Genomic DNA, 12538 nt, shown 5'->3' on the forward strand with positions numbered 1-12538 from the left:
ATCATGGCACGAACAAAGGAGATTTCTGAGAACTTCAGAAAAAGAGTTGTTGATGCTCATCAGGCTAAAAAAGGTTACAAAACCATCTCTAAATAGTTTGGACTCCACCAATCCACAGTCAGACAGATTAAGTACAAATGGAGATTAAGACCATTGTTACCCTCCCCAGGAGTGATCAATAAACAAATATCACTCCAACATTTTCTGCAATAAATAAATGACCAAGTATAATATTTTGTCTCATTTGTTTTATTGGGTTCCCTTCCAAAGGGAACTCCACGTTGCATTAGCTGAATGCTGCGGGAAGCACCCTCGTGTGTGACCGATATCTGAAGCTTGTGTAACATTATGTTTATAGGCCTGCCGTAATCAGGTGAAGTGGCAATTAAGTGTGTTGCGTGATATATAAATGACACCTGTGAACCGTGCCGTCAGCCTTTTTATCTTCAGCGAGACAGCATGTTGGTCGTTTGTGTAACGCTCGCAAAAAGACTCTTCATTTCCTCTCTATCTTTTCCAAAAAAAGAAAAATCTCTTTTCTTTTCTGTCCCTTTAAAAAAATGGGAGAAAAGTATGAGTGTGAGAATTCAGGAAGTGGGTTAATCCTTGCTCCCGTTTCATCACGGGAAGGACTGCACACCTTCTGTGTGAAGTGTCTAGGGATGGAGCACGCCACGGCAGCCCGAGAGAGGTCTGACTGTGCGCATTGTGAACGCCTGACAATTAGGCCGCTTCACTCGTAACTTGCTCTCTTCTCGGACGAAGCGAGTTGGGTTTCAGAGCCTCTCGGATCTGGGCCGGGGATCTCGTATGGATTTGGAAGAAGAGTCAGCCTCTATCTCTTGCTCTGTCTTCCGGATCCGGCTCTCCGCTGGATTTTGGAGCTCAGGTCGCCACTCCTCCTTCCACTATGGAAAGCCAAAAAAAACCTAACCCCAACACACACGAAAAAATTAAAATAAAATAATAATTCCTCTCTGAATCCGAGAGGACAGAAGGGTGTGCTAATAACTGAGAGCAGCATATAAAGAGCTGCTTGAAGTGATTACTAAGGCTGGGTGAGCTTTTTTCTCCCCAGTGAAAATAAATCCCTCACACTGCAGAAAACTCCCCTTTTCTTCCTGAAGTGCATGACAAAATATCACACTTCTGGGGGAAAACCATGCATAAGCCGTATTTATAACCCCGCAATTTCGGTTTATTCGGCCATCGTGGGGAATGAACGGCATGGCTATTTAGCTATGCTGAAGAATGGAGGAGGCGCTTGCGAGCTACCTCTCTCCATCGACGGCAGGTAATTTAGGGGGGCCGCTTTGTCATCCAAAGGCCACCGTGGCGTTGGTGGACCAGGCCTATGCAGTAGTGGGTCTTTCTTGTGGGTCACTGTAGACAATGGCAGTGTTCAGGCCTACCAAGCAGACCTGCTGAGTAAGCTCGACATATGGTGGCATTCAGCCAGTTCCTTCCCTGTTGTGTCGAGTTCACCTGGACAGCCATGAGTGGAGCCCAGGCCAACGCTAGTGCGAGGGAGGCACAGAAGGCGAGTAGGGCAGCCCGACTCCCCCCGCAGACAGCCAGGGGAACTGGGCAGCCACAGTTGTGGCCTGCTACTAGGCCTGATCTGAGAATGATCATAAAGGCTAAGCAGACAAAGGAGGAGCGGTCCTGAGGGGCCGTAGAGGGACGTATCAGGGGACATGAGGTTGTTAGGGCAGTTAGACCCCAGTAATACTGTAGGGCCTCCCCTAGCCAAGGCTGTCCCAAGTTTTCAGTGTTCTCTGGTCAGCGAACTGTCACAGGGCAACAAAAATCTGATGCTTTCTCTCCAATAGAATGTGGAATAGTTAACATCACTAAAAGATCGTCTGGCAGCATGGAAACTACTGCCAAATGTGTCTCCATGGTTTCTGTCTACCGTAGAAAAGGGTTACCGGGTCCTGTTCAGAGCTTGACCCCCCCGGTTCAGAGGTGTGCTCACCACAGTAGTCAGCACAGAGCAGAGCCCAACATTAGCACAGGAAGTAAGATCCCTCTTGAACAAAGGGGCCACGGAACATGTACCCCGTTCCCTTAGGGAGGGAGATTTTTTCAGCCTTTATTTCCTGGTTCGCAAAAAAAGAGAGGAGTATGCGGCCAATTTTAGATCTGCATCATCTGAACTGTACTCTTCGGACATACAGGTTCAAGATTCTGACGCCCAAACTTATCGTTCCACAGATTCAGTTTGAGGACTGGTTTGTGACGATAGATCTAAAAGGTGCATATTTCCACATAGAAATACCGCTTGCTTTATCCCCTCGCACCTTCACAAACTGCATGGATGTCATTCTGGCTCCATTGTGACTCCAGGGCATCCGTGTACTAAACTTCCTGGATGACTGGTTAGTTCTAGCACGATCCAGGGAACTGGCAGTTCAACATCAAAATGTTGTTCTCGCCCACATGAAGAGCTTGAGGCTCAAGTTGAACCTCAGAAAAGTATGCTTTCTCCAGTGCAGTGGACAACTTTTCTAGGGGTTATAAGGATTCTACTACAATGAGGGTGTTTCTATCCCCAACATGCGTAGGTTAATCCTATCAACATTGAGCAAGATAAAGCTGGATCTTGGCATCCCCTTCAGTCTCTATAAGAAACTGTTGGAGCTTATGGCAGCAGCAGCCAACATCATACTAGAGGAGACCTTTTCATTGGTGGCTGAAAAGTTGGGAGTTTCATCCGAGGATGAAACCTCTGAGAGTAATCAGTGTCACACGGCGATGCCTACATGCTCTGAGAATTTGGAAGTGTCCCCAGTCTCTAGCCTTGGGTCACACTCCAGGGGTGTCTCCTTATCGCAAGACGGTAATGACAGACACCTCCCTCAAAGGCTGGGGCGCGGTCTTAGACGGCTGTTCAGCTCACGGTCTCTGGAGCGGCCCTCATCTGGAGTGGCATATAAATTGCCTAGAAACACGGGCCATATTTCTAGTGCTGAAATTCTTTCATCCTCAATTCAGAGGTCACCATGTGTTGACAGACAACACAGCAGTGGTCTCATATATCGACCACCAGGGAGGATTATGTTTGCGCCCCCTGTTCAGGAAGGCGCAACTAAATTCTTCTCTGGGCAGAGGGAAAGTTTTTTCAGTGTATGGGGCAGGGGCTGAGGCCCAGGGATTGGTGGCTCCATCCACAGGTGGTGGAGTCCATATGGTGGAGGTTTGGCCAAGCGGAAGTGGATGTGTTCGCCTCCGAGGAGATGCAACATCTCGTTCCCTTCTCAGGGAACAGGGTTACATGCGTAACCCAGATGTTCTCTTTATCTACTTTTAGGACTTGTGTGAAAATCTGATGATGTTTTGGGTCATATTTATGCAGAAATATAGCAAATTCTAAAGGATGCACAAACTTTCAAGCACCACTGCAAGTTAGGTGCAAGTCATGACTCAAAGTTTCAAATTTTTCTGGCATTCAAGGTCCATACCACCAATTGGATTCACTCAACTCAATTCCATAGTGACATTATACTGCATACAGACACCATTGTAACTAAACACTACTGAAAATGGAAACTTAAGTGTATGAGAGCTTAAAATTCTGGAGGACCAGCAAAGTGAAAAAGCACATAAATAAAGAAGCTGTCTAGATAAAACTTCAGGATGTGAAACTGATTTTTGTTCTGCAGGGGAAAGGGGAAGAAGAAGCATTAATAATAGTATAATAAAACAAGACAGGTATAGTACAGCAGAGAGCAATGGCTTTTCACTGGCATAAATAACTTCTAAAGTACTGCAGACAGCCAGACGCAGCAATGAATAGGACATAAACAGTAGGGGCTGTTCAATAACTCTGAATATAATGAACACCAGTTATTCATACACCTGCTGATTTACTATGCAGCCGAGTCCTTTACATACAATACAAACACAGAGACATGTGTGAAACTAATCACACACTCATTCTCATTCATAAATAATACAGTTATGTCAAGAAACTGAAAACCTCAGACTCACTGATTGAGGAATGCAAACAGGTATCTCATGACGATGATGATGGTACGTGGAAGAGTGACTATGATCTGCTGAAGGTGATGGACTCTTTCAGCAGATGACTCGAGCTCTGAAACAATCACACAAATAAAAAATTTTTCAGATATCACATTTGCCTTTTATAATCTCTTTACCAACTGTTGCCAAGTTACTCTAATCCATGAGTATTTATTTGGTGCAATCCATTTTCTATTCCTCATTCAGTTAAATTAGTCTGACACTGAACACTGAAGACATGCAATCATGTAGCACAGAAGAGAACTCACTAATGGTGGAGATGAAGTCCAGGAAGCGTTCCTTTGGGAAGATTGGGTTCTCCAAGCCTCTGAAGTACAACTTCAGAACCCCTGCCACAGAGTTTATGTCATGATCACTCTGATCGTCGATAAGTGGGTCTTCACCTAAAAGAGGAAATACTCAGTGTGTTTATAATTCATGAGGCTGTACTAGTGCAGAAGTTCCTCACCTGCAATTTCCTGATGTTTATCCATTTATATATGCTGGGCAAACATGAATGGGAAGAGGGCTCTGAATAAATAATTGCATAACACACAACAAGGGCTATGTGTCTAAAATACGGTATGTGGTTAAGGAGAAAAAGCAGAGCCATGAGTGAAAATCTACTGAGTTGGATAATGAATATTTGAAAGAAAACTAAGACAGTTTATAAATGTCTTACATTTACATTTATTCATTTAGCAGACAAATGAGGAAATACAAGCAAAGCGTTGTGTCAAGCAGAGAACACTACAAGCAGTGCTACCATACAAAATTTCTAATCGAGTGCTAGAGGAGCAAAGTGAGGAGAGGTGTAAGAGCTAGTGTAAGTGCAAGTAAGGGGTTAGTTCATGGAAGAGGTTGGTCTTTGAAGGTTCAACTGAAGGTCGTCTTTGTAGGGGTGTAATGATACACACAATTCAAATTCAATATGATATGATACCTTTTCAATGCAGCAAATATAAGAATTGCCTGTATATATGTCTTATGCCAGCAATGGATTTGAACTCGCGATCTACCAATGATAGGATGGACGTGTTTCTGTTGCCCCACTCAGAAGCTATTGTGCTCTTATTTGGCAGATTCTGCATACTGTAACGATTTGCCCTGCCATTCACTGGCAGTCAGTTTCGTAACTTACAAGGAAGTGCTCCCTTACACCAGATCTTAAAGATTTGGGCAAGTTTTCCAGCTCATGCATGCAGCTGACCATAGCCTTTGATGCTTTCCAAAACTAATATGTTAGTATGCATGTATGCAAATATGTGGGACATTAGCTTGTGAAAAACTGCATGCTTAGGATAAGCTTGTCTTTTTTTTTAAACCCCTGCAGCCTCTCCTGATTTGAGATGAAGATGAAGCTACTTTTTCAGAGGTAGTGTGTTCTTGATTAAGCTTTATTATACCTCACGTAATATAAGCAGTATTGTACGACATACAACCTACTTTATTATGAATGTATTCATATTCTGTTGAATGTATTCTTTGATTTGTAGCGGTATCAATTCGAGATCTTTGTATCAGACAATACATCTGTTATGTTAACTGTTACATAATCTTTTCTGACACAAGCTAACGAGTTAAAGAAATAAAAGCAATTTGAAAACACTTCCTCCCCTGCAAACCCACCTCTCTCAAATGAATTTTTGATATCGTTGACTTCCACCTGAGATCCAGGAACTCGGAATATGCCTTGCTGCTGCAGACCTGAAATAGAAAATGAAAAATATGACACCAGAAAGACTCAAGGCATGCCATTGAAAATGCATAACATAAAGCAGGGAAATGCAATATGGCTGTAAAGTGTCTTTCTGCTCCATGAGACACATGCCCTCCTGCTTTTGAGGGACATGTGTTTTCTATGATAGCTACTCTGATCAGTTTCTGAGATTTCATTAGATAGGGAATGCCACTAGGCCAGAGCAGACATGATGTGTCAGGTAAACGGTGCGGCGTGGAGGGACGATGCAGTTTGATAAAGGAAATGAAATGAGGATGGTTATCTGACTCAGTCCTACGTCACAAAAGAGAAGAGTTTGGAATGAAACAGGAAGACTGTGATGGTCTGCTCATGTTGTTATGTGTGAAAATGTGTGGACATGTTGTCCTGGGAGGAGGAACCATTACACACATGCAGCTATAGAGCTTGGTCGAGGATATTTTTCAACTGGGAGTTAGCAGAGATGCAATAAATCAGACAGCTGTCCAGTTTTACTGCTGCCCAGTGTTCAGACCATAATATGCCATCTAATTTACTTAATACTGCCCTCCTTTTTATTACCCAAAGGACAGAGATTAGTAACAAATAAAAAACCAGCTTCAGTGCCATCAGAATTAGCAGTGGCAATGAATCTTGAGGCACTGTTGAAAATTCCAGTACAATCATAACTCTGGACCTGAGTGTCTGAAACACTGCTGGCTGCATCTCAAAATACTCTAAATACCATAACATAAATCATAGTATTATACTGATGCATGGCTGGTGTTTTTATTGTTTGTGGACAAAACCCTTTCTAAGAAATCTTATACTCCAGAAACAAAAATCAATAACTACACACAGTGTCTCATATAAACAAAAAATGGCTTCCTGTATCTTTATCAATCAATATCACTGAATCTACTTTCACTGCGACTGAGTGGAAAAGCCATATTCCACTGACTTTACCTCACCCACTCTCCAACAGATGGCACACTGGAAGAACTGTCTCCTTACAAAGCTTCCAACAATCACAAAACTTTCAGCAGATGCATCTGCACAGATGAGTATTCAAATTAGCATCTGCACTAAATCTACATATCCCCCACCCTGCCGTTTAGTGTGCATAGCACTCTCCATGAATGATAAGAAGGAGCTGTGTTTATAATAAAAATGAGAGCTGACTTACAACCAATAAGAGCTTCTAAGAAGTGCAAACCAAACTTAAATCTGGACTGCTTACCATACAGATTGATGTATCGAACGCAGCTTTCCACCACAAGAGGAATGGGCTGACCTGAATCCTGAGAACAGTGATGTGAAACACACACACACACACACACACACACACACACACACACACACACAAGTTATAATATGGCTTATAAATAAGATGTAATGGTGGTATGTCTTCACATGTATGGAAGTAGTTGCTAAACAGAAGAAATGCAGACGTTTTTGTGATCTAATAAATGAAACCAAGATAAATCATGTCAGATCTTTTTCCAGCTTTAATGTGATATAACAACCAACAAAATTCATGTGGAAAATAGAAAACTTTTCAAATACAAAAGTTTTAGGAAAAAGTAATTCCACAGGTTTTTGATAATATTTAGTTCTGGGCTCTGACTGGGCCATAACAAAACATTGCTCTTTTTCTTCTGAAGCCATTCCTTCATTGACTTGGATTTTTTTTGAAGGTGACATTTTTCTTCATCTTCAGCTGTCTAACTGAGTCTTGTAGCTGTTGTGCTAAAATAGATTGGCCTAGTTAGTCCTAGCTAAAGAGAAACAGATCCATAGCATAATGCTGCCACCACCATGCTTCACTCTGGGTGTGGTGCTCTTTGGGTGATAAGCTGTGCCAAACATATATTTTAGAATTATGCCCAAAAAGTTCTACCTTTGTCTCATCAGACCATAACAAATTTTGCCACATGCTTTGGCGTGACCACGTAGGTTTTTGGCAAAGTTTGGATGGGCTTGTTGATGGCCTTCATGGTGTTCCATGATACATCTAATCCTTTGGAAATTCTTTTGTATCGCTCTCCTGATTGATACCTCTCCACAATATGCTACATATGTACATGCTTTATAGAAAGAACTTCCTACAGAAACAACTGACCTTTATTTGGGGTTAATCAGAATCAGTTCACTGATGACAGGTGGACGATCAAAAGCACAGTCACATGTCCCATTATAAAAGGGTGTACACACTTGTGCAACCAGGTTAATGTAAGTTTTTTCTTTTTCTTTTTCCTAAAACGATTCTATTAGATTTTCACTTGAATTTTGTTGGTAGCTATATCACATTAACGTTGGAAAAAGATCTGAGAGGATTTATCTTGGTATAATTTTTTACATGACAAAACCCTGCAATTATCAATGCTCTATAGACATTTTATATCTATTGTATGTATGTATGTATGTATGTATGTATGTATGTATGTATGTATGTAAATATGAACGTGTATGTGTGTATGTACAGTGCCATCCACTAATATTGGCACCCTTGGTAAATATGAGCAAAGAAAACTGTGAAAAATTGTCCGTATTGTTGAACCTTTTTAATTTTTGTTCAATATAGGTGTGCAACAATTATCGGCACCCTTTTAGCCAATACTTTGTGCTACCTCCCTTTGCCAAGATCACAGCTCTGAGTCTTCTCCTATAATGTCGGATATGCTGGAAAATACATGGCAAGGGATCTGAGACCATTCCTCCATACAGAATCTCTCAAGATCCTTCAAATTTCGAGGCTGACTCTGGTGGATTCTCCTCTTCAGTTCACCCCACAGGTTTTCTATGGATTTCAAGTTAGGGGACTGGGATGGTCATGGCAGGACCTTGATTTTCTGGTCAGTAAACCATTTTTGTGTTGATTCTGATGTATGCTTTGGATCATTGTCCTCCTGGAAGATCCAACCACGGCCCATTTTAAGCTTTCTGGTTCTGGAGGCAGTCAGGTTTTCATTTGATATATGATGATATTTGTCCATGGTGCCATGTATCCTAAAAACTGTCTGGGTCCTCTGGCGGAAAAACAGTCCCAAATCATTAAAGAGCCACCACCATATTTAACCGTGGGCATGAGGTACTTTTCCATATGGCTACCTCTCTGTGTGCGCCAAATCCACCTCTGGTGTTTATTGCCAAAAAGCTCTATTTTGTTTTCATCTGGCCACAGAAACTGATCCCTTTTGTTCCACTCGTCTCTGGCAAGACCCTTGAAATATTTTTGGATGAAAGTAGAGGCTTTTTTCTTGAAACCCTTCCAAATAACTTGTGGTGATGTAGGTGACTTTGGATTGTAGTTTTGGAGACTTTCTGACCCCAATACACAACTAACTTCTGAAATTCTCCAGTTGTGATCCTTGGAGATTTTTTGGCCAGTCAACCAACCGCTTCACAGTGCATTGAAACAATATAGACACACGTCCTCTTCCAGGTTGATTCATAACATTTCCAGTTTACTGGAACTTCGTAATTATTGCCCTGATGGTGGAAATGGGCATTTCCTAGTCATCAACGTGTACAATTTTTTTTAAATATCCAGGGGAATAAACTTCAAATGTATTTTTCTCATATGAATTCAGAGGGGTGCCAATAACTGTTGCACAGCAATAGTTAACAAAGTGTTTTTTTTTTGATAAACCTGTGTTTTGTTTGTAATTGTTTGATATCCATGAGAGCAGAGTGTTTTTTTGTGATTTTTTTAACAAAAGATCAAAAAGTTAAACAATAAAGACCATTTTTCATAGACTTCTTTGTTCATATTTACCAAGGGTGCCAATATTAGTTGAGGGCACTGAGGCTTTGGGTTCTGTTAGTTTGTTGGCATTTATTTAAATACAATCAAATATTCAAGTACAGAATATGACTGAATTGAAACTTTGGGGTTTAAAGCATGCAGAGTAATTAAAGAAAAGAACAGCACATTAGGCACATCTGTTCTCAACAAATGTTAATTTCCAATTAAAGTATATGTTAAGTATATGTTAAAAGTGATTATAAGGTCCGTGTACTTGCTGTTTATTCTATTTTCATATCCATAAAAAAATTAAAAATACAACAAATTGCTCTATGATTATTGTGTCAAAATCCAGGTGAGAGAAAAAAATCAAGCAATTAAAAATATATAGATATATTGTCAGAAATAGCAGATAAAACCATTCAAAAGACTTGTGTTTCTTTGTAAATTAAAAACATGGGCCAGTTTCTTTGTAAATTAAAAACAAGGGTCAGCAAAACGGGTTGATGCTAATTGGGCCATAAATCCTTGGTCTAGTCCAACCAATACACCTACAGTATGGCTCTTTAGGTTTACGTAGCTTTAGGTTTTGTAACTGTATTCTAAAATAATTATAGACAAGGAGGGAAAAAGATTTTCCTATACAAAAAATATGAGATCTTGTCACATGATTGTGATGAAACAAAAGGTCTTTCCTCAGGGACTATTAGGAGATTCTGTGTTTCTTGAGACCTTGTAATATTTCCAAACTGGTGATGACATGACTGCAGCGCTAAAGTTTAATGTCATCATGTGTTTCACGCCCTCACAGGTTTTACATCATCAAATTGCGATCGGTTCGTGAGATCTGCCAAATTTAGAGACTACCGATCGAGTAATAGAATGTGATTATTGGCCGATACCGTTCGGCTGCCGATCGATCGGCGCATCCCTAATCATAAGCAATCTTTCCAATAAACATGAGGATGTTTGGTCTCTTCTTACCATCATTACAGAGGTAGCTAGGTCTGCCAGACCCCTGTGCTTCCTCATTTAAAGCTTTAGCCACTTTTATTTCCATAGTGGAATCACAGAGTCACTGGCTAAGAGTCACAGGCATACTGGTTGTCCGTGACTTATGACTAATGATTTAAGGCCTTATAGGCAACAGCGATATGACTTACGTTTTCGTTTTTCCTGCCTGGATTTTGAAACAATGACTGAATAACCATTCATTTTTTTTCCATTTCTGTTGCTGACACGAAATAGAATGAACAAAAGGTGCACGGACTACTGAACTCACTTCTGATTAGACAAGTGAGAATGTCCATTTGTTTACCAGTGGCATAAGAAACCAAAATGACACTTTTGTTTTTCCTCTGTGCTAATGTACCTGGTGGCGAATACGGGCATTCCTTCTTCCCCTAGGACAGAAAGCAGTGGCGAGAGGAGCAGAGGGGTGAGAAAAGCAAGACAATCACAGATTAGGAAGGAACGACAGGATCGCCATGGAGACGACACTGTCGTCCTGAGTCTCAGAGCAGTTGCTGGAATGGCTCAGGATGCAGCACAGGGTGGCACATCTATCATATAAAGACAGCTAATCCTGTTTATTTGTTTAAAAAAAAAGACATTTATGTGTGTCAACTGGTTTTCGTGTGTGAAAACCACCCTTATAATCTGCATCATAACTGCCAGGAGAAGAAGGAGGCGTGAGTTACAGGAAGGCACAAAGGAAGGGAGCTAGCGAGTGCTAAGGAACAGAGGATAAATAGCCTGCGTGCCACAGTCAGCCCTCCATTCCACTAGAGAGTGCTGTCTATAACAACATGGTACCTTAATGAAGGTCTCCATATTTCCATTAAACAGCTTATGATTATAGACGGAGCGTGGCCGGGGTTTCCGTAGTTTCTGTGGTTTCGGGGGTAGGGTAGGGGGTCTGGGAAATGAATACGGCAAGAAGGAACAAAAACACGCACACACATACACACACACACACAACACCAAATGGAATGAAATATTACACCATGCAATGTCTAAAGTCCAAATGCCTACCTGAATTCTACAAATTTGATTAACTCAAAAGAAAATGTTTTAGTGGCTAATGACATGTTTAAATAAATAACAGCGTTAGCGTGTTTCACCTTAATAAAAAATAATTATGATCTCATTATTGACCCCTCATACCAACTGTAAAGAAGGTGTGTTCACCAATGTTAAGTGGCTTTTACAGCAGCCTGTTACAAAAACACATGCCGTGCTAGGAAATGCTTAATTGCTTTCTAGAGTTGTGACAGCCCACACAACCTGATACAATATCACACTGAACTGCACTTAGCTGTAAATGCCAGGAAAACTACATATGCTAGTGTTTATGTTTAGTTCTGGAGTTATTCTTCAAGGTTAGCCACCACAGTTATTTAGGAGTCATTCTTTCTATGCACTGACATTTTTCTCCCTGACGAAAACATCTCATATTAACTACAAAACCTAGTTTTCACTGCATTTATTTGTGCACATCCTGAAATGTTTAAGCTGACAGTTTTTTTGGTTATTAATAAGTAATACATTGTACTTTTAGCAATTTATAGTAGAGATGCACCGATGTATTGGCCAATAATCTATATCGGCCGATAAAGGCAATTTTTCCGGCTATCAGCCATTGGCTGATAGTTTAAAAACATCTGATGATCAGGGCCGATTATATCCTGTCAATCAAAAGAGGGCGGGAAAACACATCGAATTTCTGCTGTGTGTAAAGAAGATGTCTCTTGTGTGGAATTACCTTGAATTGGGTGACAATTACAGGAGGTAAAAAAACAGGAGGTTTTTTACAATTCAGTCAATTCATTCTGTTAATATGAATTAATAACATTCAATAAGTTGAGAAATCTTACTTTAATCTTCAGCATTTAGTTAATGTTTTAATGTTAATTAGAGTAATATGTTTTCTGTTTATGAGACCAGTTACTGTGAAACAACTTGTTGAAATGGAGAGAATAAAGGTTTTATTTGCATTTCCTTCAGAATTGTGGAATTAATTATTATTAATATAAAACAAGGCATAAAAGGCAGAACCACCAATT

At 40.6% G+C, this 12538-nt stretch overlaps 1 protein-coding gene across 2 annotated transcripts in view; it reads right to left on the bottom strand.

Annotated features, from left to right (window-relative positions):
- srgap3 (SLIT-ROBO Rho GTPase activating protein 3) overlaps positions 1 to 12538 on the bottom strand; it is a 140076-nt gene that overhangs the window by 16153 nt on the left and 111385 nt on the right. The window contains exons 12-16 of one of the 2 annotated variants that reach the window (XM_047158559.2): positions 10846 to 10876; positions 6966 to 7026; positions 5656 to 5733; positions 4296 to 4430; positions 3994 to 4099 (exon numbers count right to left, since the gene is read on the bottom strand). In XM_047158559.2, coding sequence (XP_047014515.1) covers positions 3994 to 4099; positions 4296 to 4430; positions 5656 to 5733; positions 6966 to 7026; positions 10846 to 10876 — 411 coding nt within the window. Of the gene's footprint in view, positions 1 to 3993; positions 4100 to 4295; positions 4431 to 5655; positions 5734 to 6965; positions 7027 to 10845; positions 10877 to 11288; positions 11392 to 12538 lie in introns of both variants that reach the window. The other variant, XM_017480461.3, reaches the window with a different exon arrangement.

This window comes from Ictalurus punctatus, chromosome 11, assembly GCF_001660625.3.
Source record: "Ictalurus punctatus breed USDA103 chromosome 11, Coco_2.0, whole genome shotgun sequence".
NCBI lineage: Eukaryota > Metazoa > Chordata > Actinopteri > Siluriformes > Ictaluridae > Ictalurus > Ictalurus punctatus.